This window comes from Bombus huntii, chromosome 11 (assembly GCF_024542735.1).
Source record: "Bombus huntii isolate Logan2020A chromosome 11, iyBomHunt1.1, whole genome shotgun sequence".
NCBI classification, from domain to species: domain Eukaryota; kingdom Metazoa; phylum Arthropoda; class Insecta; order Hymenoptera; family Apidae; genus Bombus; species Bombus huntii.
Genome location: NC_066248.1, coordinates 6,884,315 through 6,912,014, shown reverse-complemented (window position 1 = coordinate 6,912,014; position 27,700 = coordinate 6,884,315). Strand labels below are relative to the sequence as shown.

Below are 27,700 nucleotides of genomic sequence, written 5' to 3'. Positions count from 1 at the left end.
CAACGGAGCGAAACTAAGCGAAATTTAATTTCTTATCTCCCTTTATCCATTGAAAAATGGAGACTCGATATTAGTGTATGAAAGAAGACTCGAGAATTTTAACATAGTAAAGGAAGTGGATCGAAATAATGAAAAACCGATAGTTCGCCTCTTGTTAAAATTCCATAGAAAATTGTAATCCTCGATTTCTAAGATAGGGTTTAAAGGTCGCTTTATCCCGAACTCGAGCGAACTTGAGGACGGATAATTACCAATTTTCTGCTGCCTCTTTTCAAGGTTGTCGTTAGTATACGAGGAACTCTCAGCATGAAGGATGTATTAACGGACTTGAACGCGGAGGGTGAAGTGTTACCATTGTCACCACCGAGGGAGGACTGGTTAGGCCATAAGGGTATGGTCCAAGCAGCCGAATACATTCGAAAGAAACTACTCGAAGAAGAAATTATATCCCGCGCGCTTGCCAAGGTATTATATTTTGCCTTGTCGTCGCGATAAATGCAAATGCGTTATGTGTAAAAACTAACTTGAACGAAGCAATTATATTTTATCACCTTTACACGTTACGTCGCGAACAGCGTCAAACTAAAAGAGTAATACACCGAACACAAGAAATATTGCGTTTATTTTATTTAATAATCAAATGTTTATATTCGGTAGCGTTGTTTTAGCATTAAGCTGTTATTTCATGAAATATAATTTTTCTGATGGGGAACTGTTCAATTCTTTCCTTCAGGATACGTCGAGAGGGACCCATCAATTTGGTCTGACACTCGTCGGTCATTCTCTGGGAGCGGGTACAGCAGCTATCTTAGCGATTTTGCTTAAACAAGACTATCCTGACCTGGTGTGCTTCTCGTTCGCTCCACCGGGTGGTCTCTTGAGCATGCCTGCTCAGCAATACTCACAGGAATTTATTACATCCGTAGTAGTTGGGAAAGATGTCGTACCTAGGATAGGTCTTAGACAGATGGAGAGCTTAAGAGCTGATCTTATCAATGCCATAAAAAGGAGCGTCGATCCGAAGGTACGTACTTTATCGTGGGAGAAATAGAAAATACAGAACTCCTATAACCTTCTGAATAAATGGAATGTCAGTCACACTAAAAAGAACATGTAGTATCCTTTCTATCTTCGTCATCAGTTATTTTGTTCTTTTCCAATATGAAATTAAAAGAAAAATATAACGCTCCTTTCATGATACGCGTTACAATGATTTTTGTAAAATTTAAGAAATATACAAGAAACGTAAAGATATACGAAGGAAATATAAACGTTATGGTATATAGAATGTTAAAAGTGAAATGCGTATTACAACATTTAGAAAAATAATTCAGAGAATAAATACGTGCTTGCAAGTTTCATCTCTATCATTGTTCCTGAAAATATAAATTTGTGTAAACATCGACAAGCTAATCGTCATTTTTAAATTGTACGCATCAGCGTTGATCTACCCTAACATTTATACGTTCTGATACTAAATATGTACTTTCAACAGTATCAATAACCAACGACATTAAATTCCAAAATTCTAATAGTTTTACTATGACTCTCTTAAGTATTCCACGCACGTATTACATAGTATCGGAGAAAATTTATAACTTTAGGGTTTTCCAGCTAATTTCAAACTTCAAAAAAAAAAAAAAAAAAGAAAAAACGATATTTTACGCGCACTGCCCCAATATACATTAGCATCTACCAAGGAGAACGATAAGTGTTCCCTTATAATCGGGTAGAGGCTGCGCCGTCAATCGTAACGATCGTTTCAGTGGAAAACGATAGCGTGCTCGGTGATGTGTTGCGGTTGTGGTTCCACCCCTACCTCGGCTGCGAATTTAGAAGCTGGTGGATGTATCAGCGAGTATCAGAGAGACAAGGACCTAGCTCGTTCGCAGACCGTTGTTCCGAGCGACTCCAGCATCGCGTTGACATTGCACAGGCCTCTCTATCCACCCGGTCGAATCATACACGTTGTTCGACATCATCCCAACAAGGGAGAGTAAGTTTGTTTGTTCGTGTATCGTCGTCGATTTTATTTTAAGCATCGTTTAAAACGCAGACACGAAACGTTATGATGCAATGACTCTCGAGGAAGGTGATTAAGAGCAAATTTTAATGAAAGATGTTTTTCGTTTCTAGGAAAAAGTATGAGAGCCGTTGGAGGTACGTTTATCGAAAAGTTTGCATTTTCAGGGTTGCTCTGGGTAATTGCATCTTGGAGATGTGCCCGCATTGCCCCGCATGTGTTCCTCGGATTCGTATTCTACACTTGTTTCTTTCAAATCTATCGTCGCACATTCATGACTGTTTCCTGTCGAAGAAATTGTCGTACAATCATCTTTTATATCCATGTATTTGCATGATTGAAATCTATAGAGAACGAGTACACGATGTTACACCGCGCGATACGTAGTATTATACCTAATCGTGCACGGATTCGTGCACGAAGTAATTTTTTAGTAAGATTAATGGTGCGATCGTTTTCAAACTTTGAGAGCTGGCTGAAAAGTGTTACGTTGGCAACCACGCGTTGTCCGGTTTAAATAGAAAATTTAACGAGCTATCCATAGATTTAAATTCTCCTAAACCTTCAAATTATTCCAATACTTTAGATCTCTAGAATTCGAACGCCGATACGTGCAAACTATTTTCAAACTTTGAAAACCATCAGACTACATCGCTTTATAAACGATACTTTAAAAATAACGTACATAGTTGAGGAAGTCATCCATCGAATATTCAAATCCGCGTATGCATCCAATTGCATGAATCTCACGTAGCGACTAGTGTCTCATAGAAGATTGAAGAATTAATTTCGTTGGAAAAAAAATTAGATCGTCGAAATTGAGCCGCACGAACGCAAGATCTCCTTCTTTTATTTCAGACAAATGTTACACAAACACGAACCGGTGTACCAAGCGCTTTGGGCAGGACCGTGCGACTTCGACGAGGTGTTGATAAGCCCGGTGATGATACAGGACCATATGCCGGACAATATGCTGAAAGCATTGAACAAGGTAAGCCAGACCGATTTGATAATTCGTCAGATAAAGAGGTCGCAACCGCCGGTTCGCCGAATGTCCTCGGTAAGGCTGGGTAATTACGAAATCTTGGAGGAAACAACGGACGAACTGAATCTGAAGGAAGAGGACAAACCTCAGAACGTAGTAATCAATATAGAGAGTAATGGACACGTGAAAAATGGAGATGTTGGTAGTGTGCAAACTGAAAGTACTCGAAACGTCGCGGAAACGGATAACGAGACTATTGTGGTCAATGTCGAGGTACACGAACAAAAGGAAACGAAGTCTGGATCTTGATAACGAGGTGGAGCTGTTCTATTGTGAATATCGATCCTTTCGCTGCTAATATTCACATTGGCGATCATATCTTTAAATAGAAGACGTAAATTGACACAGATAGTAGAAATTTTATATATATATATATATGCATTTTTTTTTAATCCTTTTATCAATTTTGTATAGTAGTTTTTACTGTGAGAGCAATATCATGACTCCAATATTTTCATTCTATGAAACATTCTTTGTAGAAGTTATATGTTATCGTTAGACGAATGATGTGGATATTAAGAGTGATAAAGGTATCACAGATTCTTTCCTCGCGACGAAACTGTTAATCCACTGACGATTTACTAAGCAATAGTACTCTAGGATAGAGCTTTTATGATAAAACCTGTTTGTTACAAAGTGATACTTTTTATCGAATTTTAATGTCCGACTGACGAAGAAGCTATACGATTCTTTTACGTTTAAGTTGAAATAAATTTTAATCAATTTGTTGCGTAATGTTTTTGTATATAGTTATGTAGTTAAGTATACGTAAAATCACAAGTGAAGTGGTTGTAGTGGTAGTTTTTCTTAAATAGGGTAGTATTGTTTATTTAATTTTACGTTCCTTCATTTATATTTAAAAACTATTTGGTTTATAGCTCCTTTTTTAAATTAATTTCTAGCGCGAAGCACAATATCGAAGCAATAATATTTATACGATGTAATAAGAATCGATTGAAAATTACTATATAGAATATTTCAGTTTTTTACTTTTTTTATTTTCATTTAAATCAATCAAGTAGCTGACACGCATGTTCTTCGACACTGCATGGGTTACCGTAACATTTGCAAACGATTATATTTATAGCTTTTCGCATAATTCTGTACATCTCTTTCTTTTTAAATGGTTTTTGTTTTTCTTCGTGTTTTATTTTATACCTTTACTTGAATCGCGATTGCATCCAAAACGACTAAACATACGTATGTAATAATCGTATGGACATTCTTATCAGAAAAGAAGCGTAATCGATGCAACAATTAAACTAATCCAATAACAGAACTTTTTTATTCGAAGAATTATATTATACCAGCCTTAAAACGAACCTTGATTACCTAAGTAAAACAAATACATTATACTAAATCTTCTATCCGATAGTGGTCGTTTTGATTGCATATCGGAACAACTCGATTCTGTATAATTTTTAATGTACGCTACTTTTGATCAATATACTTTATACCACGAAAATGTTGTTATTTATTTATTTGTTAAATTTCGCTTCCTACTTCTATGCCTGAAACATTTAAAAGTAATACGAATACAATTCTATACGTCATGTATTATTTATATTATTCGGAATTATCACGAAATTATACTTTCTATTATTTAATCGGAAATTAATTGGAATAGATTTTATATAAATAATACATGTGCAAAAAAGAAATGATTATACATTTGTTTTGTGGCTATTAATATTCGCTTTGCGTCTCGAGTCGTTAGATTCTTTTCCTAATTTCACACTTTTCCAGATCATGCTAATGTATCAGCCTCGACTGTTATGGCAAAAAAGGAAAGATGCTGATTAATCTGCTCTCGCTTTGCATGGTAGTGACGAAGCAAGCAACTTTCGCACCTTAGAACGTAGTCGATTACCTGAAATACATCGAAAATTAATCGACGGTTCAAAGTCTACAGAAAACAGGATAACGGATGAACGCAATCCCTTAAGCGTACAAGTAATCTGTTAAACGTCCAAAGAACCAACGTACTGGCTAAATTACTTGCATATTAGCGTGGAGGAACGAGGAGTAGCCGTATCGTTGCTTTCCTGCTTGAATAAACTCTGAAGCTGTCTATCTCTATCCTTGGCTATTCTTTCTCCGCTGGAATCTTAGCTCTCTCGAATCTCTGACATCCCCGTAGCGTAGAAGATTAACCGATTTCCCAATTACATAGAGTTAGATTACATAGGTTTTGCATTGCGAAATTGATGAAATGCGAAAAAAGTTGTATCGTGGCGACCGATAATAACCGGCGATCTCACGAAAGGATGTGTGGCTGAGGGTGTGTGGTGTGTGGATTAGGTGTCAGCGTGCAGAGATCGCGGCGCTGCAGACGGAGATAGAGCAACGCGTGCAACGGTTGCGACGGACGCAGCAACACAACGGACGCCTGAACAACGACACGTCGCGGTCGTACTCCATCATCAAAGTACACCGACGAGCTCTCACGGCCGCGACGCCGACGTCTATGTCACCACACACTCTTCTTGCCACGGCACAAGGTACATTGATGTCTTTCGGCTTCATCGGGTCCGTGTTTCACCAACAACCACGAATCGGTGATACCATTACCCAATCATTTCTAATTAACGGTTTCGTATTATGTAGAATGTAGATAGAGAGTGTTCTCGTAGATATTTACGTTGGTAGAATTGTAATGGACTGTGTGTCGATTGTATGGTTGAAAATTACGGGGAAAAGATAGAACGAGATGGTATCGCTGGTTCAGAGTGACGCAGGTCGCTGAAGAAGTGGCTGTCTTTAGCTAACTGCTTGCAGACGTTCGTTGTTGCTAGACGGACGTTTGTCGTATACGATCTCTCTGTGTTATACTTCCTTGTTCTTCTAAATTTTCAAGCAATTATCTGTTCGACTGGATTGTTACGATACAGTGCTGCAAAAGTATTTATATGTTAGAATTCGAGTAACAAATAATTGAATCTATTTTATTTTAGTATTTATTTTAGAACAGTAAGATGGTAGATCTTTTCAGTAAATTGTACAAATTAAACCTTGAAGTATCTAATATGTATTTGATTGGTATATTTAGTCTATCTATTCGTTATATGCACTTTAAGACAATAAAAACGACGGTCTCGTCTGCAGCGACCAAATTGCAGTCTAATCTGTCTTTGATTAGTTTATCGCATGTGATTATTCACGATCATGATCTTTAAGTATCACAATCACGACCGTTCATTTACACGTTTGCTCGAAATATACATTCGCTTCCGAAACGAAACAGGAGTACGTGTCGTAAATGAACATAGAGATTAGTTTCGTACACGAGATCGTGTTAAACGATATGTGTACGATAGAAGCATAACAACGATTGTAACGATAGAGCCGTAGATAAACGATGTAGAGCAGAAAATTGATCGTCGATCAGTCGAATGCTATTTGCCACCCAGTCGTTCATGCATGTGTACTCACGCATTTAGTCTATCATATGGCCATTGTATTTGATTTTTTCGTTCAGCTCGTAATTAAGTTTATCATCATCTATCGTACGTCAATAGCATGAAGGCAGAATATTGTGATAAAACATCAAGTATTTAAACGCGTTCTTTTCTTATACGAGTAATAAATTCTTTTCCATGGCAAAAATGTTGCTGCATCGGGTAAAAATTCATCTCTATATTTTATCTATTTTTTTTTTTGCTGTTACTCTTTACCTTAAATAAATTAAGGAAATTCGCTTCCAACGTAGTACAGGAATAATAAATGTACGCGAGCGAATTTCGAGCGGCATATACCTGAACTTTTAGTCAATTTATTCGGAAACTTCTTTATATCTTTTATGAATATATACATACTTGTTAAAAATTTCTATGCTGGATAATGAAAATTAGAAACTCGCGTTCATCTTTCTCGTACAGCATAAAACGAGAAATAAATTGCACAGTATATTTTGCAAAGTTTCGAAATTGCTTTGAAGATGTATAAAGAAGCGCGGGTTAGACGCTTCGTGTCCCGAAGAGCGAATTATCGGACGGAGAAATATTTCTGTAAGAGAGAGTAAAGTGAAATAGAAAAATATTTCAGTAAGTTAATCTCCGGGAAACGACCTTCAAATCGTCCACACTCTTCACTTTAGTCAATGATACAGCTGTTTATTTGCCGTTTTATCTATCAATGTTGACACGAATCCAAACCTTATCTCATGTATCGCGAATCAGTAAAATAACGTTTATGATATCGATCACTAATTTGCAGTAATTCTTTGAACGTTCACGCAAATCGAATAAAACTTCAACTTTAAAATAAACGTGCAAAGAATAGAGAAGCAAAGAAACTGGATTTAAATGTTAATTTCCATTCAATCGTTGATCGATGTAAAAGTAGGAAGTAGACTTTGTAAGGGTACATAGATACGAATGAAAGATTTCTAAACACAATAAAAGGCAATGTGACCACGAATTTTGAAGCTATCCGATCGACAAATATTTGAAACTTTATACATTTTTCTTTCTGTAACTTCAAAAATTCTATCGATTCATAACATTACCACCTGTCATTATCACCTATCATAATGTCACGAAAGGTGTTATAAAAAAGAAAAAGGCTGTAAGACTTTGTGAGCTTATAGCACTCACCAAGATATCCTATCGACTTGCAAAGTCTTACATCCTGTATATCGATATATGACATTCGTTAATCATCGGTTCGAATCAAATTGCTTCTTGAATCACAATAGAAAATAACACGGAATTGTCGTAAAATAATGTCTGGCGGTTTCGTGAGACGATTATATTGGAACCACGCGTGTGGATATGTCAGGTTGTAACGACCCTGGGACCGGCGAAGCCACAGAGGCTGGCTTCCGGTCACGCATCATCGACGGAGCCGTCGGAGGCACGCGAGGCCGTCGAGATCCAGGAGATGGAGGTGGAACAGGAGATGAGAGCGTTACTCTCTTCATCCAGCCCAGTAAAGTCGCATCCTAGCAACCTGGCTGGGACGCCACCGCACAAACTCTGCCTGGAGACAAGCTTCACGTCGTTGCAAAGCCCCTCGGAGTTTCCTCAAGCTGGTCGCGAGCTGAGCGTCGACTCCAGGGGAATCCCATGGGAATACGTCAGTCTGGCCAGCGAATTGCTCAACACGCCCAGGGCCGACGAGACTAAATCGTAAGAATAGCAATTATACGTCTGGACGACAAACTATGGTCCGTGACGGAGGACCGACGTTAAATGGATGCCGATATATTAGATTTACGATGAGGATTTTAAGTCAACGAAAAGAACGATATAACGATGTAATAACTTGGTTGTTTTAGGGATAATAAACGTACGGGTAGAAGAATATTCCACGTATTTGTATTTGCACTGTATTTTGTCGAATTTTATAAAATATTTATGTAAATATTTACGTCCGAGGCAGGAAATTTATACGTTAAATTTCGATTTGTATATTTGCATTCGATGCGTTTCTAATCTCATTCGAACTACATACATAGGCGCGAGAAACAATCAAAATAGTATTCCATCGAGTTTGAGGAACCTCATATATCACGCTCTTGTTCACGTTCGCTTATGTTTCACGTTTCACAAGGTTCACCGCTTCGGCAATCGCGCACCTAAATACTCATTGCACTCCATCAGACCAGACCATCTAACGGAAAACGGTTCTTCCGAAGAATTGCGGCTTAAGAGGAACACTTTACGCTCTAATAATCAGACATCGTATTTTCTTTGTTGTCTTCGATCATAAAATGTTGCTCTTTAGCTGCAGTTTATTTTTTATCTCAAGAGTTATGTCAAGCAGTTTCTTCTTGTTCGTCTTTTTTCTTACTTTTTAACACGAAGATCGAATCGTCGAAGCGACTGGGACGAGAGCTCTCGAACGGCGCCACTAGCCACACCGGAAACACTCTCGGAGGCGTCGAGCAGTCCACCATCGCCGGTACCACCACCGAGACCGATGAGGCGTACACCCAAAATTTCGGGAAACTTGTCAACGGCGGCGGACGACTTGAAGAACAATCTTCACTTCGCTATGCTCTCGGCGAAGAATTACTTCCTGAGGGAAGGGAACAACGGCAGTAACACAAGCAGCGGCAACAGCGAGGCGAGCTACGAAAGCGCCAAGAGCTTAACCGCTGGTCTTCCGCCGCCAGTACCGAGAAGACGGGACTCTGTTATCGTCAGGAGGTAGCCCAAATATTTTTGTTTTTTTCTTTTCTTTTTTTTTTTTTTTTTTTGGAATTCGAAATTATTTTTTTATCCTTAAGGTAATATTTATGGTAAATTGCAGAGAGCAAAGAGTGTGCACAGCTGCCTGCTGCAGAGACGACTTGTCGGAAAACTCCTCGTCGCAAGCCTCTTCCCATTCATCTAGGGCGTCTCAAACGTCGAATCGAGTTCAATCAGGTTTCCCCGTGGAGGAACACGAAACGAATGGATCCAGCTTGGACTTTTTCGAAGCAAAAGTATTCGATTATTCTATAAGACATCATATTTTATAAACTAGATAAATTTGCACTTTCACAACGTTAACATATTCCTGTCGTTTTCAAGGGTTCTTCTGGACAACGTGATAGCAGTAACGACGTGTTCCTCAGTGTCAGAAGTTCCCCAGAGTGTAAAGGTTTGATGGCACCAGCTACGGACTTAGGGGCAGAGTGGAAAAAGAAATTTGACGCAACAGGGCTGCCTGGTGATGCTTCGTTACCTCTTCTACGTGGACTATCGCCGACACCTACGCACGGGCAACATAGTTCGCCATTTTTCAACGCGAAACGCAAGAAATACGTTTATCCGATTACGCTGGTTGGTCGAGGCGAAAGTAGCGTTTAATTGCAAAATGTTAGACCGACCGGGGACCATAGAAATGAGGTGGGATAGATTTAAAGTGTCTGTGCCAATGTCACATTCTTCAGTGTGATCGTTTAGAATCATTCCCTTAAACCCTTGGATGGATGAACATATGAAATATTCTAAAATGAAGGGGCCATATATCTATGTTGCCTCTTTTTATACGATCTTTCACTGAAGTATGAAGACAGTAAACGGAAACTCGATATGTAGAGAAGTTCTGAAATTTCTCGAATAATAGATAGATAGTCAAATTCGAATAATATGATTTTTATCGTAGTATAAAAATACTACTTTTCGTTTTCCTTTTTGTACAGCCATTTCTCGAATGAGACGAAATATTTTCTGATTCAGAACGTTTTCTGCCAACTAAATGATAAACCAAAGGACAAATAAGATACAGAGTTAATTACATATACATTAAAGATCTAATAAATAAATATACATATATAAAGACAAATAAGAAAATTAGCAAAAAGGCAGCGGATTATATGAATGACGATTTACACGAATGAAGATGCCTTGTCACTCAAAAGAAATATCAACTTTTAAGGATAACTTCTAAGAATATAGATTCTTGTTTTTTTTTAATCTGTTGATTGTTATAACATGGTAAAAACGTGTAAACGTCTATAAAAAAAGTTGCACTGGCCTACTCGTCAATCGCATTTAGTACCAGCTTTCTGTACAGTTTTCAATAGAATTGTATGCATGCATTTTTGTACAGTTTTTAATAGAGTTAACAAAGTGTGATATTGTCTATATGATTTTGTCACTTAACATTATCTCTTTTACTTAATGTTCGAGATCTTTCATTATACGATTGAACAATACTTTCTATTACATTTTTTACTAATCTTTCAATGGATGCAAAAATGGGACTGAAAAGGTATATAGATTACGCGTAAGATGTAAAATATGTAGCTGGTAAGAAGATATAATTATGTAACAGAAAAATATGAGCTACGAAACATAATTTTTATCAACAATCTTTTAATAGTTGAATCTTTAAAATTACTGTATTTATGTAAAAAAATAGAAAAAATATATTTGATCTATTTAATTTTTAGCTTACGTGATAGATATTTAGAAAATACTATACATATAATATATAAATATTAGAGAAATATTGTAAGTGACATTTGTAGAATATCATTAGCAAAAAGTGATACATTGCGAAGTAATTCATTTAATGTATTAAAATATACTTTTCAAAAAATAAAAATGCCAATTCAATACTTTATTTTTCCTCTCCTACTTTACTTTCTTAATTTAAAAACTGTTTTATTGTATCAACATTAACATATGTTTTACAAGAATTTTTAAAAAATAATTAAATAATTAATATTCTAAGAGAGTTGTGTGAATTTAAAAAACCCTTTATTGTATCGCAGATGCCCATGGTGGAGTCATAGGTTGTGGATTTTGTAAGTACGACATTACAACTGCTGATATAGATAACATAAAACTGCTGAGTATTTGTTTAGTATCGTCACTCACTTTAGAATTAGCAAAACTAATACATGAGCAATATAGTGAAACCCATGCACACCATTTTAATCTCATCATTAAACCACACATGCTAAAGGTCATTCCTAATATATTCATATAATCTGGAGTTGCACTGTCGTCTGGTTGTGCCTGACTGCCTGATACGCTCGGTTTGTACCGAACTTCTCGTTCTGGACGTCTAGGATCCGATGAACTGTTCATTTTATAAACTGAAATTTACATATGAATCCAAATTTAATAACTATTTATTACAGAATCATAAATCATCAAAATTTTTCAGGTTATCAAATTATGATAGATCATGATAAAATTATTCCAACACAAATTAATATTAAACGATAATAGTTCAAAATTATATAAGTTCACTTACCAGTATAGTAAATATAATATATAAAAAGTAACTTGTATGAACAATTCTGATTTAACAATGACAATTAAACAAATGATTACTGACGTACATATTTCCTTTCAACCAGTACTTTTGACCAAATACACTAGTAATCCTTAGTAATTTTATCTCTGTCTTCAGGGATAATTTTTATATCTAACATTCTGGTGAGTTTAAGAATACCCAAACAATTTGAAAAACTAATTTATTTTACTTTTAAATATAAATTTTAAACATTAAAGTTTAAATATATTTAGCACTATCAGTACGTAAACGTATTTATTTTTCACATTTAATTAATAATTATTGAATTCTCAATAATCACTTTCTTAACATATTGAACATTGAACATGCATAAAATTTCCTAAAGTTGGTACCTCAAATTGAAATCATAGATTTACAACGTACGATTTATACAACGTGCAATACGTATGACAACTAATATCAGATATTATTCTTGTTATTCAATGTTTCCATAAATAATTGTAAATATTTTTATTGTAGAAGTTAATTTAAAAAGATATATAGTTTGAAAATGAGTATAATACCGTGCACATCGTGGGTAAAAAAAGGTGTTGCTTCTGCAAACCCTGCAAAGGTTAATCAATTTTAATATTTTTGGTATGAAATTTAATTTGTTTAATCTAATGGGCATAGTTTACTAATTTTTCAGATTCAACTAACTCCAAAAGAATTAAACCGAATCATAAAACACAAACAACCTGAATTAATACTGTAAGTATTATAGTAATATCTGATAGCTTTAAAAAAGTATTTCACAACAGTAAAAATATTTCAATTTTCTTAGACCTGTTGGAAATGATTCAGATAAAAAACACAATAAGAAAAAACGTGAAGTAGGATCCCATGAAATAGATGAATATAATTTTGACAAATATGATGACGAATGTAAGATAAATATTATCATATTATAACATAAATAATTTAACTTTTTAAAAAATTGGTGTTAATATACAGCAGGTAATATACACTGTAATATTGGTAATATTGCAAGTTTTGAGGAAGATGGAATAGACCCTTTTATAACAGAAGAAGATGATGATTCAGAAAAAGATGATGATATTATTAAAAGTAACGACAATCTTGTACTAATAGGCCGTGTAGAAGGAGGTGGTAGTATCCTAGAAGTATTTGGTTTGTATATCAAATAAAAATCATAATTTTTTAATGAAGAAACTTTAATCCTTATAAATAATTTCTAAAGCACAAGTTTACCTATTTTTTTAGTATATAATGAAGATGAAGATTCATTTTATTGTCATCATGATATATTGTTACCATCATTCCCATTGTGTATAGAATGGCTTGATTTTGATCCTTCAGATTCAAAACCAGGTAAGTATGAAATATTTTTATGCAGCTACAAATTTTGTATAAACTTTTTTATTCATTATAGGTAATTTATGTGCAATTGGTGATATGACTTCTATCATACAAATATGGGATTTAGATTTAATGGATTCTTTAGAACCAGCCTGTAAACTTGGTCGCAAATCAAATAAAAAGAGAAGTCAAAGCTATGTTGGGCATAGAGATGCTGTATTAGATTTAGCATGGAATAAAAATTATACGTTAGTATCATCTACCAATTAAAATGTTTGTTTGAAACTTCATACACTCACTAATAAAGCAGCTTTTTTAATACTCTTGTAGACATGTACTTGCTAGTGCATCTGCTGATCATACAGTTCTGTTGTGGGATTTAGAAATTGGGGTACCTGCTAACAAATTTACATCTTTTGAAGAAGAAATTCAGTCATTAAAATGGCATCCAAACGAAAGTCATTACTTATTGACAGGTTGCGCAGATACGTATGTCTATTAGTTTTCAATCATTTATAGAAATTTTTTAATTATAACTGAAATACTTACATGCTTAATTTCTTATTCAGGCTGGTAAGATTATTTGACTGTAGGTATGAAACAATTGTACAGTCATGGGATGCATTAGGAGAAGTGGAAAAAGTGTTATGGAATTCATTCGATTCAAATTATTGCTTAGTAAATATATGAAATATATTATTTTTGTTCGAAATAGAATTTACATTATACTGGTTGAAATTATTTTAATTGTTATTTTTGGTTTAGGTCAGTACCTCTAATGGATATATACAATATATAGATATTAGGGAAGACAAATCAATTTGGGATGTGCAAGCTCACACAAAAGAAGTCATAGGTAAATTATATAAAATTGATATATGAATAATGTGTAATATACATAAATATGAATTATAACTAGATTTATTATGATTTTAGGTTTATCTCTTAGCTCATCATGTCCTGGACTCTTAGTTACTTCAGCAAACGACGGTGTCATAAAGGTGTGGGATATTATTAACAACAAAGAGCCACAGTCTATTTGGGAAAAAAAGACTAATCTTGGTGCTTTGTTATGTCTTGCACCCAACCCAGATAATCCTTTTGTATTTGCTGTTGGTGGTGACAATAAATCACATAATTATAAAATATTTGATCTTTTACAAATACCAGAAGGTATGTTAATATACATATAATACCAAACTTCTATATAATAATTTTGTTATTGTTAGCATCTTAATATATATTTTTAACAGTACGCGAGAGGTTTCGGGAACGGAAGTTACAAAACAATATCAATGATACCAGAACACAAGAAAAAGAAGAAGAAATGGATGTAACTGAAGATAAGAATTCAACGATTCGTAATCTACATACAACTAATACAGCATCCAAAAGAACAGAAAGGTATAAGTAAACAAGTACAATAAAGATTACGAATTATATTGACAGCGAGATCTCCAAAGATTGTATATCCATAAGTACTTGTGCTACTTTTTACTTGTATATTGTTTTGACATAAATAAAAGGAACACAAATATTTGAAAGACTAAACTAAAAGTTGTATTTTTTCTTCTTAAAACGTGTAATTTATTTTTTCTTTGTAATAATATATTGTTAATTTCAACAATATTTTTCGAAAGTTTTACAATCTGTACAACATAGTATGTAATTCTGTTCTAATAATTTACAACACACACAAATCCAATTTTATTTTAACATATTTTTACACATTGAAGACAATTGGTACAAATTTTTGATTAGTATTGATCCAATGTAGAAATATCATAATATTTACTAAATTATTAAAGAAATATCGTTTTTTAAATCAATGAACGATTCCAGTAGTTGGAAATATGGACTTTGAAGTTGTACATTATAAAGTATAAAACATTTGCTGTAACTGTAAAAGGATTAAAAATACATTATCTTCACAATGATAATATAATTTAAAATATCTTTAATTTTTTATCTGAAGTAAATTAAAATGATTTACGAATATATTTAATTTACAAATATTAAACGCAAATTTTACATTCATCTTGTAAAGTTTATAAAATTGATGACATTTATGAAAAACAATTGAGAAGTAGCCGCTACAATTTCATTTTTTTATGTTATAAACTCTTTAAAACATTGCATGATTATATAATTTTTGGTACCTGAATATGTATAAATGTTTGTAAAAGTATTATTTACTTTCATGTTTATGATAAAGAATATTAACTTTAATGACAAGTTACATTTTATAGTTCAGTCTAACTAGCATACAAATATTTTACATGGATTTAAAAAGAATTGGTTGTATAGCATGTTAATATCTTTCCATTACTTATGAAATAATCATATTGTTTATGGTCCTTATAGTCACAATAAATTTTGTATGAGTCAATTCGATAATGCTATTTCTTATCTGGTAACGTAAAATATGTAAAAATAAATATAAAAAGAACTATAAATCACAGTTACAAGTGATTGGGCAGTTACTAATATGAGCTAGCTTTGCAGCTTTTATGCTCTGCTGTAGTACCAGTAATAGAAAAATGATAGTCTTTTGTAACATTCTTCCAATATTTGTGATTTTACTAGATAAAGAAATTAATATTTAGTAAATTGGTCAAATATTTTCGAGTAATATTACATTGAATCTATATATCCTAATACTATTAAAGTATGGAGGCAATATAAGAAGTACATAAAAGTTACATTTGTCGTGTTTCATAACGAGAATAGTGAGCAACCAAAATTAACAAAATTTTTTGTTACAAATTCAGATATTATCTAAAATATATATTAAACCATGTGATACCTATTTCAATTTATATTATGTAGTATGTTATGTAATTTAATCGCATATCTTTTTATGTATATCTATATATAAATTAAAAATTTCTGTGTTAGTGAAATTAACTGCTATTAAAGTGTAAAGCTTGGAACAGATCGAATTTGGAATGGGATAAAGGTATATACGTACCAATGCCAGTTTCTTAGTTCTTCTTCACAGCAATTATTAAATAAACAAGATAAATACCTCATATTATACATAAATGAGTCAAAATATTCTAATTAACAATAATGTTACAACATGCTTTCTGGCAGTGGCGTCATAGATTCAATGAAAGTCATGTGGACATTGTTATGTCAACAATGGGTGTATCAAATTCCATTTGCCATATTAAGGCATATAATGCATTTGTTACAATTAATATTATATAAATAGAGTAATACGTAATATCCGAAGTTGCACAAATAAAATTATCTAAAATATGTAATTAAATATTAAAGATCAATTTGGAATATTATCAATCTATGAAATAAATAAATTTAACTAACTTTTGTTGTTGCTTTTAGATGTCAAGATTACTGTTATGAAACAATTTTTTTTTATGTCAGTATGTAGCAACAATATACAACATATTTCTTATGTTATACTGAAGACATAATTTAATGATTCCACTGATAGCATAAAACATCTGACCTCATTGAATGTTACGTAACCTGTAACATATAGACAAAATGGTTGTTTTTGTCTACAGAATGGACCATAGTCCATAGAGATTGACAGATATAATATATTAATTAGATTAATTCATACACATATGTGTTACAGCACTGAGCTAAGCATCTGTTCCTATATCCAGACTTCTGGAGTCTTGATTAGAATCATGCTGACTTCCATTTTCAGAAGAAGCACTGCTAGACAAACCAGATTGATCTGAACTTTTTTTTACTTTGGGCTTATATTCGGTAATAACGACAGTAACATTGTTCACTGTCACTTCATTGGTCTGAGCCGTACTACGATCTATATTTTTTAGACGAGGTGGGTGCCTATTTTTACGCCTTGGTTTGTCCAATTTACGATCTTTTTCTTTACCGCTACTAGTTGTACTACCCCCACTTGCACCTTCCTTCTTTCCAGGTTTCAAAAGTGGTACATATTGTTGTTGCGCAACCTACATATAAATTAATGTTAATAAGATTATATATTATTAACTCGTATTGTAAATTTATTATACATTATTGCATTTATAACATATAGTGAAATACTATAATATTGTAACCTGTTGTGCCACAAGTTGGGGATTAATACGGGGTTTCCGCGTAGAAGTTCCTTTACGGACGTCACACATGAGGCACTTAAATGCTTCTGCTGTATTTCTATATGTGCAAACACTGCAGTCCCAATAGTTTTCTTCCAAAACCTTCGCCTGACGTTTTCCACTTCCCGAATGGTTCATTGTTCATGAAAGTCAGTTGTAAAACACTGTACCTTCTCAAAAGAGAGTTAGCCTTCCTGTACGTGCTTTCAGCCTCATTAAAAGTGATTTTGTGAACACTGTATACTTTATGACAATGAGAATGCTCTAAAAGAGCAGGAATAAAGATATGCAATAAAGAAAATGGACAATTGCCTAAGATAATATTCTGTGCATCAACTAAACAAGATACACAATTGTCGGATGTATTCATCTTTGCTATATAAGCCATACATATCTGTTTGTTGTGACATTCTGATGTACATGTTTTAAAGTATATCTAGAACAAATAAAATATACATTTCTTATCATAATGTGATAAATAAATTGTTTTTAATACCTAACAAAAATTTTATAATGTATTCGTGATTGTATTTATCCTATATCTTATGATAAATAAATTTGTTATATTTATTGTTACTTAATACATAGGCACACGTACGTTTATGCTATAAAATGTTGTTTAAAAAATTAAATCAACTTGTTACAAAAATTTATAATAAAATAGATCTTTCTGTAGATTATGATAAAATATTTATTTAATACGTACGTACCGATTAAAAGTACCAATTTATGGAACTTTTTGCACAGTAACGGTTATCCGTCGTTTTTTGTTATTGTATTACAAATGCTTGCTTTTCCACTTCAAAAACTTATATTAAATATCCATCGGGCAATGTATAAATAATAAAATCTTAATTGTGGAAAGTTCAAATACTATTTATGGTATAAAGGTTCCAAACATTCTTTTCTCTAATGAAACAGATGGAATTCTTCACTTGCATATAAAAGTAGCATTATTCCACATATACGATGTTCTCCTTGTCAGTATTATCAGTATGTCTTATACACATACACTAGACACTCTGACACATTTACAGTCAAGACATCTTTTTTATGTTTTGTGTTATTGTAAAACGGTTGCTTTACACATAAAACTTGGTAAAAATCAACTAACTCGAAGATATTGACAAACAATCTACAGCGCTGTTCCTCTATAGGTCGAACAGCGGAATGTTGAATACGGACTATGGACTAAAATACTGTTCGGTTTGGCAACATTGTATGGACCAGCGTTGTATGCTGTAACAGAAAGGCCCTTTTCTACTTGTTTAATTATGAAAAATATGATACATATTAATATACTTTATTGTGCTGGTTGTACTAAATTTTTAAATAACACGATAACGCAGCGAAACATAAATTATTACGAATATTACTTCACAATAATATAAAAAAAAAGATATATTATAATTTTCAAACAGATAATTTATATCAAAAAGATGTTTTGTATACAAAATTTTTAATTGTTTAATCCTTTGTCTTATTAAGAATTTCTGTAGCGTTTTACGTACTCTCTATTTTATGACGTATAAGCAAAAAACAGCTTGCAAAATATAGGCCTCAGATTAACTTTCACACATTCCTGAAAGTTTTCCCATACAGTAGTAGTTGTGACAGTGCCGGACACTTGATAAGTCCAACTGTTAAGTGGGTGTTTTTTTCTTTTACTAAGTTTGATAAAAAATAATGCAACGTATGTAAATGTAATTACGAAGATAAATAACAGTCTGTTACAGTAAATTGGGCTAGGTGGTATGGTATGTTGTATAACCATTTACCAGTTTTGACATTTAAAACTTTCAAGGTTAACGAATATAAACAATAATAAAGATTATATATTACTTTTTTCATATGGAACAGAATTAGTATAATGAAAATAATATGGAAATTTGTTCCTTTTTGTCAAATTTGTTAAGCATTTAGAAAAAATATATTAGATAGTTTTAAGTATATATAATAGAAATTTGATATACTAGGACATATCAAATGGGATGGATAAGTCATGGGATCATCCATGGACTACAGATGAAATGCGAAAAAAGAGAAGGGAATGGAGTTTAGCAGGTGATGCAGGACTCCTTAAACATCTGCAGCAATTTTCTAATGTATGATTGAAATTGGTGTAACCTATTAAAATTATACTTGTACAAGATTTATATTTACCGACAATATTTGTTATAGAATGTGGTATCAAGGGCAAATAAAACTCAAGAAGCCTTAGATTCATTGACAACACAACTAAATGAAACAGCAATATTTATAGATAATGTTACCAATACATCTTTGGCTTTAGCCAATACTCAATTTATTGAAAGCCGTGTACAGGAGGATGATATAGAGATTGGACAACAAGCAGAAACATCAGTGGAGGTAGTTGGAGATTTTTACGATGTAAGATACTGTAACTTTTTTAAATTATTACTATATCAAAATTTGTTTATAGCAAGGTAAGGATGAAGATTCTGCAACTGCAGATTTCATAGCTAGTGTGAGTGAAAGTGTCAAGCAAGGCCTAAATATAATGTATGAAAAATACAAGGAAATGGAGTTTGTTGATAGTGATAGTGAAGAAGAGGACAATAAAGTAGTACTAAGGTAAATATTATTGCTAGATTATTTTTATTTATTATTGTTTTTATTATACATATATAAATAAAATATCGATAATTTAATTACAGTGTTGTATTGGGACCAAATAATCCATACCAAGATCGACCTTTGCCTTATGTCATTGGCTCAGAAAAATGGAAAAATTCAAATAAAATTGGTCTAGAAAGCAGTAGCAGCAGTGAATCTGAACAAGTAGACGAAGAAGAAGAAGAATCAGAAAGCGAAGATGATACCACAGCAGCATTTAAAGATTACAGTATGAATGCTGCACCAAAAACAAACATTGTTGGATTATTACCTTCTTTGAATGAATCGGATTACAGTAAAAGAAATGATATGACATATATTATAGGAAATGACAAAATGGATGCACTGAGTCAAAATGAAATAGATTCAGTACCTGATTCAGTTACTCCTACTGATAATGCATCAAAGGTTCCTATTTCCTTTTTCTTTAATATATATACTCTTGTATGATGTTCTTTACACTACACATACATGTTATAAGATCTTTATACTTTGATTTAGATACCATTGCCGAACAATATAACACCAAATTTTGCAGAAGAGTTAGCCAAGCGATTAGGTACAGTTCGACAGACTGAAAAACCTGTTGTAGATGAAAAAAATGAGGCATCGATAAATCGATTTAAAGGTATTTACATGAATTAAATTTAATTTGATTTTTATCCATATTTAATTTTTATTATATTTTTTAGATGATTTATTTACACCAGAGGGAGATGAAAACATCTTAAACGATAAATCTAAAACTATAATCAGTAGAAGTAAAGGATTTTTAAATGATCAATTTGTAGAAAATGCATCCAAGGAAAGACAAATCAAATCGTATAAGAATAATATTATACCTGCTAGCATTGATGTGCCACCTCCAATTAGTGCTGTTTGTAAGTTTCTTGTAGCTTATAAGCTTTCGTAATTTACATATTTGCGTCTTTTCAAGATGTTTAATAAGAGGGCCTGTATTTACAGCGACGAAACCAAAATCTGCAATCGATGATCTTTTCGGTGATGCTGATTCTGACATTTTTTCCCCGAAAAATACAATCACGAAAAATAAATATTCTAGCAATAATAATCAGTCAGCGAAGACGGAAGGAACGCGAAGGAATCATTTAGAGATAGCATCATCAGTAACTAGTAATATGACTACGAGTACCCCAGAAACTAATGTAAATACTAATTTATTTAGCGATGATGAAGATGTTGGTGACCTCTTCGGATCGTCTAAACATCAACAACTAAATAAAAAGGTAAGATTGCATAAAATAACTATTGTTAACAAAATACTTCAGTTACAAATATTATAATGGAACTGCAAAATTAATATTTCATGTGATATTTTAGAAACCAGGGGGGGAAGTATCAATATTTGGAAATATCTTAACTTCAGAGATTGAAAATAAGCTATCTCGTAGGATATCGCGAACTCAATCATCTGGATCTTCCGGAAGTAATACACCAGCAAATTATGAAATTAGTGCTAGCAATGAATCGGTACTTGATCGTTCGCGAAATATTATTCTGAACAATAATATTAACGAACAAGACTCTATTGTGACAGCAAGGAATAACGCAGAAAATTTAAACATTGTTAATGAAAGTAGTTACAGCAGTGGAATATCAATTCATCCATCAAGTATTAATAATACAGGTGGTTCAAGCATAGGGTAAGTGCCAATTTTATTACTAAATTAAATTAAATTAAAGTAAATTAGATTAAATAACAAATCAGATGATTTAGATTATGGACAATAATATATTTTGCTAAAAATAAAGGTATTATCGTCCCTACGATTGTCGGACCATGTTTAATGATATATCGATAAAAATTTATATCGTCATTGTTTTTTTATACGCGCGAAAAACAAATGCACGTGCCATGTACATCAAATGTCATTGAATTGATGATCCAAACATTAGTCATCATTCATTACGTTGCGGTGATTGTATCGGCTACATGCGCGAGCTCAAGGCGAGCTCCTTTAGTTTATTCGTATCTCGTCCAGAACTAGTATCTTGTAGGCATATATTCGATCAACACATTTTTAAATTCATTTATTTCTAATTATAGGAAATCTAGTAAGTACTACATTATCTCATGGCTATTATTCATCTGGCATTATTCATCCCTAACGCAATAATAATTTTTCAATTTGCACAAATAAATTCCGTATCATATTGGTAGTGGGATATGTTTAATTAAATTAATTAATTAATAAACATTTCTAGTTTTTATGTATAAGAACATGATATGTAGAACAATGAATAATATTACTGTCCATGTGATACTTAACAAGTATATATGTATTGATTTAAAATCAAATCACTTACAAAAGTCCTGTTATATGCCTGTCTGAATGGTGCATATGTCTCTAATCTCTATAGTACGTCTCCACGGATAGATCCTCGTACTTTCTAAAAGCTATTATATTTTGTTGAATGGTAATTCAATTTTTTAGAATCCAATCTCACATGCCAACTTGTCATAGACAAGATTTCTCTCGCTGTAATCTTGTTTCTGTCAATAGCAATTGATTCATTTAGCACGTTATAAATTATCGCGTTATGTCTCTTGAGAATTTATTACATGCAATTATGGATTTGTTTTGCCGCGAGTTATTGATAATACTATATCGGAAATTGTATTGTACTATATTATCGTTATACCTATTTTTGCATTTTAATGCATCGCAGTTATAAGTGTATTCAATGATTTTATTACGTTTCGCGTACACATGATATTGAATAATTGAATTATGAGAAATTGTTGCGTTGAAGAAACTACTAGCGTCATGAAATCTTACCATTTCTTATATAAATTCATTTTAGACATTGCATTCCACATTTTTTAATCTTTCTTTGATCTGCAAGCGTTGCCTTATTGATTTTGTTACGATATATTTAACTCTATACTTTTTATTAATACGCACCGTGTTTTAAGTTTCATGTTTCTATTTGCTTTTGTTTTGTAATCTTGTAACGTATTCTTCAGAAGGAAGCTTCTACCATAAATAAGGCATATCTTTTAATACAGAGAATGAAATACTATTCTTCCAATTTAATTCAAGATAAGCAATAGAAAAAGAAAGAAAAGAAAACAATTTTGAATTCACTTTAATAGAATATTATATTATTATTTTTTATTTCTATTTTTATGACCGTTTTGTTTTAGCGTTGACTTCCAGCCACAAATGACATCAACGCGTTTAAAATCGGAAGAGATCTATCGGGAACAAATCACCAGTGACAGTCTCTTCACTGCACGTACACAGAATCCAGCGAATGCTACTTCAATTTTAAATTCAACAAATAATCAACCGCAGGAAGAATCGATAGAAGATGTATTGTCTATAGCGCAAGACGATGTATTCGAGAACGAAGATCTGTTTGGCCCACCCCCGTTACCAAAAGCGGATTCAAAACCGGCAAAATCGAAGATGCCTTCGTTATTTGACGATTCCGACTCTGGTGACGAGTTGTTTTCGACGACCAGTTCAGGTTCTAGATCGCAAAGGAGTAGCGATTTATTAACTTCTCAGTATTCTGATAAAATAAAATCCACGCAACGCAGAGGTCTCTTTGACGAAGAAATCGATATATTCGATAATAAGGATTCGCTAGACGTTGATATTTTTGGCATAATACCGAAACCGGTTGCGAAACAGGAAAGCAGTACCTCTAGTAGAAAATTTTTGGACATACCTGATGATGATCTGTTTGCAAGCAATATTCGAGACACGATACCAAAAAATAATGGCTTGGAGAAAAGCAAAAATGTTGCCACATCGAAGGAAATTAGGTTGTTTGACGACGACGATATCGAAGATGGCGATTTATTCGCTACGAAACCTGTCAAAAGCGAAACTAAAAATGAGCCTGATATTTTCAACGACGACGATGAGAATGATTTGTTTTCCGCCCAGAAACCAATTGATAAAAAGCAAAAAGATAACGAACAACCATCAGAAACGGCTACATTCGGAATAGATATCACGGATCAAAAAGTATCCACTGAGAAGAACAAAAGTAAGAGTAGCGATATTCTTTCGGGCAACGGATTGTTTTCTACTGCCATTGGATCGCATGGATTAATCTTTGAGGATGATGACTATGATGATTTGTTCAGTACCAAAAATGTATCAATGGAAAAAACAAAAGAGGATGCACATTTAAATTTGAAGACGACAGAGGATACTAAGGAACGTTCTGTTAAGAATATTGAAACATCAAATAGTTCTGACATCTTTGCGAAGTCTGAAGAATCAAACGTTCCTGTTACTGCGTCCACGGACATAGAACAAGATAATGACAAAGATATGCATCGAGTTAGTAGCTCTGACGAACGCGAACCTATGCAAAATAATGAAAATGAATTAAAGAAGAGTCCTCCAAAATCTTTAGACATACATACACCTGGCACGTTATCTTCGCCTGAAAAGAACAATCAGGCAGCGAAACGCGTGGTTTCTGGGAAGATAAAAAATTTGATGGGAAGAATGGGCGATTTGAAGTTGATTTCACCTATGGATACACCACCAGTATGGCGAAAAAGCAAAGAAAAGACAGATGAAGAAGATAGTGCAGCGGATAGAGATAGCGACGACGGTGGATGTCTTAGTACACAAGGTCCTAATTCGCCGTTAAGTGTGTCAGGTAACGAAGATATAACTTTTACATTCTACACTTATAGTTTGTATCTTCATCTATAATTTTTTAACATAATATATTTGACCCAAAGGAAAATGTTGTTTTGTAGAAGATAGCACCACGCAGAAGCAATCACAGCAATCAATGATTTCGGATGAAAATAATGCAGAAAATGCCATTAGTTTCGATGAACCAGCCCAGCTAGAGACGTTGTCTACTACCGCTTCGAAGGTAATTACTAAAACATCACTGAAATATTTTGAAAAGCGAAAATAATTCCGTTGATCATATTGTTTATTTATTTTTGCTCTTTTTATCATTTTTCAGACTCGGGTTAGGATACAAGCTAGACGCCGACCACAAAGTAGGCAAGCACGAAAATCCGCTATCAGACAAAGCGGAATCGATTTTGATACCGTAGACTTCGTTGAGAATAATTCACAAGATGAGAATCAGGTTAATCAATCGTCAAGTATTTTCAATAAAGAGACCTTTACAGCTGCTAACACCAGTGCTGCCCATACTACCGCCGCGATTTCTGACCACTTGGTTTCGTCTACCAACGATAATCTTTATAAAACCCCTGATACTAATATATTCTTGTCTGCGGATGATAAATCTGAATTAGGGAGCATAAGCAAGGAAAGTTCAGTGAGTGCTAACAAAAATACTTTACTGTCACCGTCTACGGACGAAGAAGATTTATTTGATGTACCACCTGATCTACCAGAGGATCCGCAGAAAGAAGATACACTGTTTGGTAGAGCGCCTATTCTCTCCCCAGTCGAGAAAGTCGTTTCTGAAAAGCCACCGGTTACCTTTAAAGTATTGAAAGACACGCATATTAAACAAATCGACGATATAAAGACAGAAACGGGGAAAACCGAGCAACAGAAAGAAAAGAGTAGCACGTTATCCGAATCTAGTACCACTTCCAATGTAAACGCTACAATTTCATGCGCTATTAGAAAGGAATCCAAATCAGAGGACACGAAATTCGAAGACGAATCGAAAAAAATGATCGATCCGTTACGAGATGATAGTCACGATCCGTTGAAAGATCCCAGTCAGTTATTTGCTTTTGTTACGAAAACACCGTCTCCAGAAAAAGGAAAGAATTTGTTATTTTCCGAAGACGATAGTTTGTTTTCTAGCGGTAATAAGAAATTCATCGAAGAAAAAACTACGAAGAAACCAATTTTGGACTTGTTTACCGATGATGCGGAAAGTGATTTGTTTTCGACGACTTTAACTAAAGCCGTGAAAAAGCCTTTAAAGGATACCAAGATTAGTTTATTCGATGAAGAAGACGAAGATGATAGTTTATTTGGATCCGTTGTAAAAAAGTCGACGATAGAAAACATACCCGAAAAGAGACATTCTATGGAGCAAACTGCGAAGAAAATAAGTTTATTTGGTAATGATGATAACGACACAAATTTGTTCTCTGAGCCATTCGATCAAACACAGAAGTCAGATTCTGGAAGTATTCAAGAGCAATCGAGTAAAAATGATATGTTAACCAATATTACCGAGACCGTAAGGACGTCGCATATTACGGATATTTTTGCCGATCAATCGAGCGGAGAAGATGATATTTTCGCCAAGACACCAGCTTCAAAGAAAACCACTGTCACGTCGAAGTCGCTGTTTCCTTCTGACGACGACGACGACGACGATGATAATATTTTCGGTAAGAAATTCACAAGCGAATCGCAGGTAAACTCAGCAGAAACGCGTTCGATCGTTAAAAAAGCGGTAACGAGGGATCTAAAAAAGACAGCTGAAAAGATTGGCGAAGATCCATTGAGTGCTCTACTAGATGACTAAATATATTTTTTTCTAAAATTATATATATATATTATTTATGTTTGTTGTTTAATGTATACATCTTATAAATTCGTTTGAAATTAGGATACAAAATATCGACATTGAACATATATAATACTTTCCAAATTGTATATTTATTAAAATAATAATCCAGAATTAAGTAAATTGATGATTAAATATGTATAAATTGTGAATAACGCTGTGCGTTCAAAGGTATCGCCACTGCAAAAATAATAGGAGAAAATCTAATTATATACAAGATGTATTTGTTTTTATTTATTCTTTCTATAGGAATGCAAAATATATTATGATTTATAACATATATTGCCACAGATATTTTAAAGTATTTTTTCATTGTCACTGTTTTAAATAGAAATCATAAAAATATTAAAATCATAAGACAAAACTTTTATTAAGTATCGAGGACAACGAACAGCATAATATTAGACAAATAAGATAATAATTAATACTGTTTGATTGGTTGCCATCTTGTTACACAATTATTTTGCATAATTAATTTGCAAGCAGTGCTTTCACGTATACTGCATATCATACATTCTCTGTAATTTATGTACAAGGGGTCTGCGAAATCATGGTACAGGCGGTCAGCTGGTGATTTTACATGTAAAAATAAATTGAATAAAGAAGTTTCGTTTCCGAGGAAAATAAGTTTGAAAACTTATCCAAGTACGTTACGTGCATTAAGTGAAAATTTCGAATTATAAAACTTCCTGCTTGTGACTATTACTAAATATATACGCTGCCACGATTAATTTCCTGCTATTGTCATCTCCGCGTGTGTTTTCTCCGCGACAATAACTATTACTTTTCATTTTTCTATATTCAATTTGAAGGTTTTTATAAGTAAGGATAGGATTAGTACTTTTTAAGAATCATTTAATTAATCAAAAAACAAATCGTGATATTGCCCATGTTTAACAATGCAGACACGAGTAGAAACAGAAGTTTCATAATTCGAAATTTGCAGTTAATACATGGGTACATGATGCGTTTTCAGATTCATGATTGCGAGTGAAACTGAAGCCTTAAATGAAAAGTCGTTATTCTTCTTTTACTACCGATTTTTGCATGTAGTATCGTCACCCAACCGCTTGTTTTATAATTTCAGAGACACCCTGTATAGTTCGTCTTATATATTTATTTGTTGACAATATGTTGCACTCGATAATGTATTTTATTGTATATATTGCATCCTCTCTATGAAACATGTATTAGTACAAATACAAATAAATAAACGAAATAAATATCATTTATATTATATTTAAAGATTTAATTCCTAATATTATCAGATAAAATGAAAAGGAAATTTGTTGTTATTTGTTTTCTGTTCATTAACGAAAA

The 27,700-nt window shown here is 33.2% G+C and overlaps 6 protein-coding genes across 25 annotated transcripts in view; 3 read left to right on the top strand and 3 right to left on the bottom strand.

The window, feature by feature from the left end:
• The window catches only part of LOC126870828 (diacylglycerol lipase-alpha), a 53,341-nt gene extending 42,215 nt beyond the window's left edge, over nt 1-11,126 (top strand). For 6 of the 12 annotated variants that reach the window (XM_050628871.1, XM_050628872.1, XM_050628870.1 and 3 more), the window contains 9 exons: nt 277-465; nt 734-1,024; nt 1,767-1,996; nt 2,137-2,160; nt 2,882-3,014; nt 5,370-5,569; nt 8,876-9,220; nt 9,324-9,498; nt 9,587-11,126. In XM_050628871.1, coding sequence (XP_050484828.1) covers nt 277-465; nt 734-1,024; nt 1,767-1,996; nt 2,137-2,160; nt 2,882-3,014; nt 5,370-5,569; nt 8,876-9,220; nt 9,324-9,498; nt 9,587-9,865 — 1,866 coding nt within the window. In that variant the 3' untranslated portion in view covers nt 9,866-11,126. Of the gene's footprint in view, nt 1-276; nt 466-733; nt 1,025-1,766; nt 1,997-2,136; nt 2,161-2,881; nt 4,534-4,814; nt 5,570-7,847; nt 8,198-8,875; nt 9,221-9,323; nt 9,499-9,586 lie in introns of those variants that run through there. The other 6 variants (XM_050628880.1, XM_050628874.1, XM_050628877.1 and 3 more) reach the window with 6 other exon arrangements.
• LOC126870823 (transcription elongation factor 1 homolog) overlaps nt 1-27,700 on the bottom strand; it is a 222,825-nt gene that overhangs the window by 134,006 nt on the left and 61,119 nt on the right. The gene's annotated exons all lie outside the window — the stretch shown is intronic.
• On the bottom strand, nt 11,103-11,929 carry LOC126870852 (PAT complex subunit Asterix). The gene is made up of 2 exons (XM_050628935.1): nt 11,766-11,929; nt 11,103-11,604 (listed from the first exon to the last, which is right to left on the bottom strand). Exon 2 carries the CDS (start codon nt 11,594-11,596, stop codon nt 11,264-11,266), a length of 333 nt encoding a protein of 110 aa, XP_050484892.1. The 5' UTR covers nt 11,597-11,604; nt 11,766-11,929; the 3' UTR covers nt 11,103-11,263.
• Nucleotides 12,161-14,684, top strand: LOC126870841 (periodic tryptophan protein 1 homolog). 2 transcript variants are annotated; one of them, XM_050628911.1, is made up of 12 exons: nt 12,161-12,212; nt 12,288-12,381; nt 12,457-12,518; nt 12,592-12,692; nt 12,762-12,938; nt 13,032-13,139; nt 13,201-13,375; nt 13,458-13,616; nt 13,697-13,805; nt 13,893-13,983; nt 14,064-14,300; nt 14,381-14,684. In XM_050628911.1, the coding sequence occupies exons 2-12, from the start codon at nt 12,319-12,321 to the stop codon at nt 14,539-14,541; spliced, it is 1,443 nt and encodes a 480-aa protein (XP_050484868.1). In that variant the 5' UTR covers nt 12,161-12,212; nt 12,288-12,318; the 3' UTR covers nt 14,542-14,684. The 2 variants fall into 2 exon arrangements, with proteins under 2 accessions (XP_050484868.1, XP_050484869.1); XM_050628912.1 differs by having other exon boundaries at nt 12,162-12,381; nt 12,765-12,938.
• Nucleotides 14,609-18,390, bottom strand: LOC126870850 (YY1-associated factor 2). Of its 2 annotated transcripts, XM_050628931.1 has the most exons (5): nt 17,938-18,389; nt 17,189-17,663; nt 16,720-17,080; nt 16,458-16,622; nt 14,609-16,383 (listed from the first exon to the last, which is right to left on the bottom strand). In XM_050628931.1, exons 2-3 carry the CDS (start codon nt 17,363-17,365, stop codon nt 16,742-16,744), a joined length of 516 nt encoding a protein of 171 aa, XP_050484888.1. In that variant the 5' UTR covers nt 17,366-17,663; nt 17,938-18,389; the 3' UTR covers nt 14,609-16,383; nt 16,458-16,622; nt 16,720-16,741. The 2 variants fall into 2 exon arrangements, with proteins under 2 accessions (XP_050484888.1, XP_050484887.1); XM_050628930.1 differs by having other exon boundaries at nt 16,458-17,080; nt 17,938-18,390.
• Nucleotides 18,823-27,619, top strand: LOC126870825 (WASH complex subunit 2). Of its 3 annotated transcripts, XM_050628857.1 has the most exons (13): nt 18,823-18,984; nt 19,204-19,332; nt 19,409-19,597; nt 19,671-19,822; nt 19,906-20,093; nt 20,190-20,272; nt 20,366-20,492; nt 20,557-20,745; nt 20,831-21,111; nt 21,206-21,528; nt 23,034-24,514; nt 24,600-24,739; nt 24,836-27,619. In XM_050628857.1, the coding sequence occupies exons 1-13, from the start codon at nt 18,982-18,984 to the stop codon at nt 26,336-26,338; spliced, it is 4,788 nt and encodes a 1,595-aa protein (XP_050484814.1). In that variant the 5' UTR covers nt 18,823-18,981; the 3' UTR covers nt 26,339-27,619. The 3 variants fall into 3 exon arrangements, with proteins under 3 accessions (XP_050484814.1, XP_050484812.1, XP_050484813.1); XM_050628855.1 differs by having other exon boundaries at nt 19,906-20,272; XM_050628856.1 differs by having other exon boundaries at nt 18,824-18,984; nt 19,906-20,272; nt 24,618-24,739.

Bases quoted from the DNA above. Each gene is read 5' to 3' on its own strand.
- LOC126870825 (XM_050628855.1), top strand. The intron at 19,598-19,670 runs GTAGTTGGAGAT...ATTTGTTTATAG, and splicing joins AAGCAGAAACATCAGTGGAG to CAAGGTAAGGATGAAGATTC. The intron at 20,493-20,556 runs GTATTTACATGA...TATATTTTTTAG, and splicing joins ATCGATAAATCGATTTAAAG to ATGATTTATTTACACCAGAG.
- LOC126870850 (XM_050628930.1), bottom strand. From the start codon at position 17,365: ATGAACCATTCGGGAAGTGGAAAACGTCAGGCGAAGGTTTTGGAAGAA. The intron at 17,081-17,188 runs GTTACAATATTA...ATTTATATGTAG, and splicing joins CCCAACTTGTGGCACAACAG to GTTGCGCAACAACAATATGT.
- LOC126870841 (XM_050628911.1), top strand. From the start codon at position 12,319: ATGAGTATAATACCGTGCACATCGTGGGTAAAAAAAGGTGTTGCTTCT. The intron at 12,693-12,761 runs GTAAGATAAATA...GTTAATATACAG, and splicing joins TGACAAATATGATGACGAAT to CAGGTAATATACACTGTAAT. The intron at 14,301-14,380 runs GTATGTTAATAT...TATTTTTAACAG, and splicing joins TCTTTTACAAATACCAGAAG to TACGCGAGAGGTTTCGGGAA.
- LOC126870852 (XM_050628935.1), bottom strand. From the start codon at position 11,596: ATGAACAGTTCATCGGATCCTAGACGTCCAGAACGAGAAGTTCGGTAC.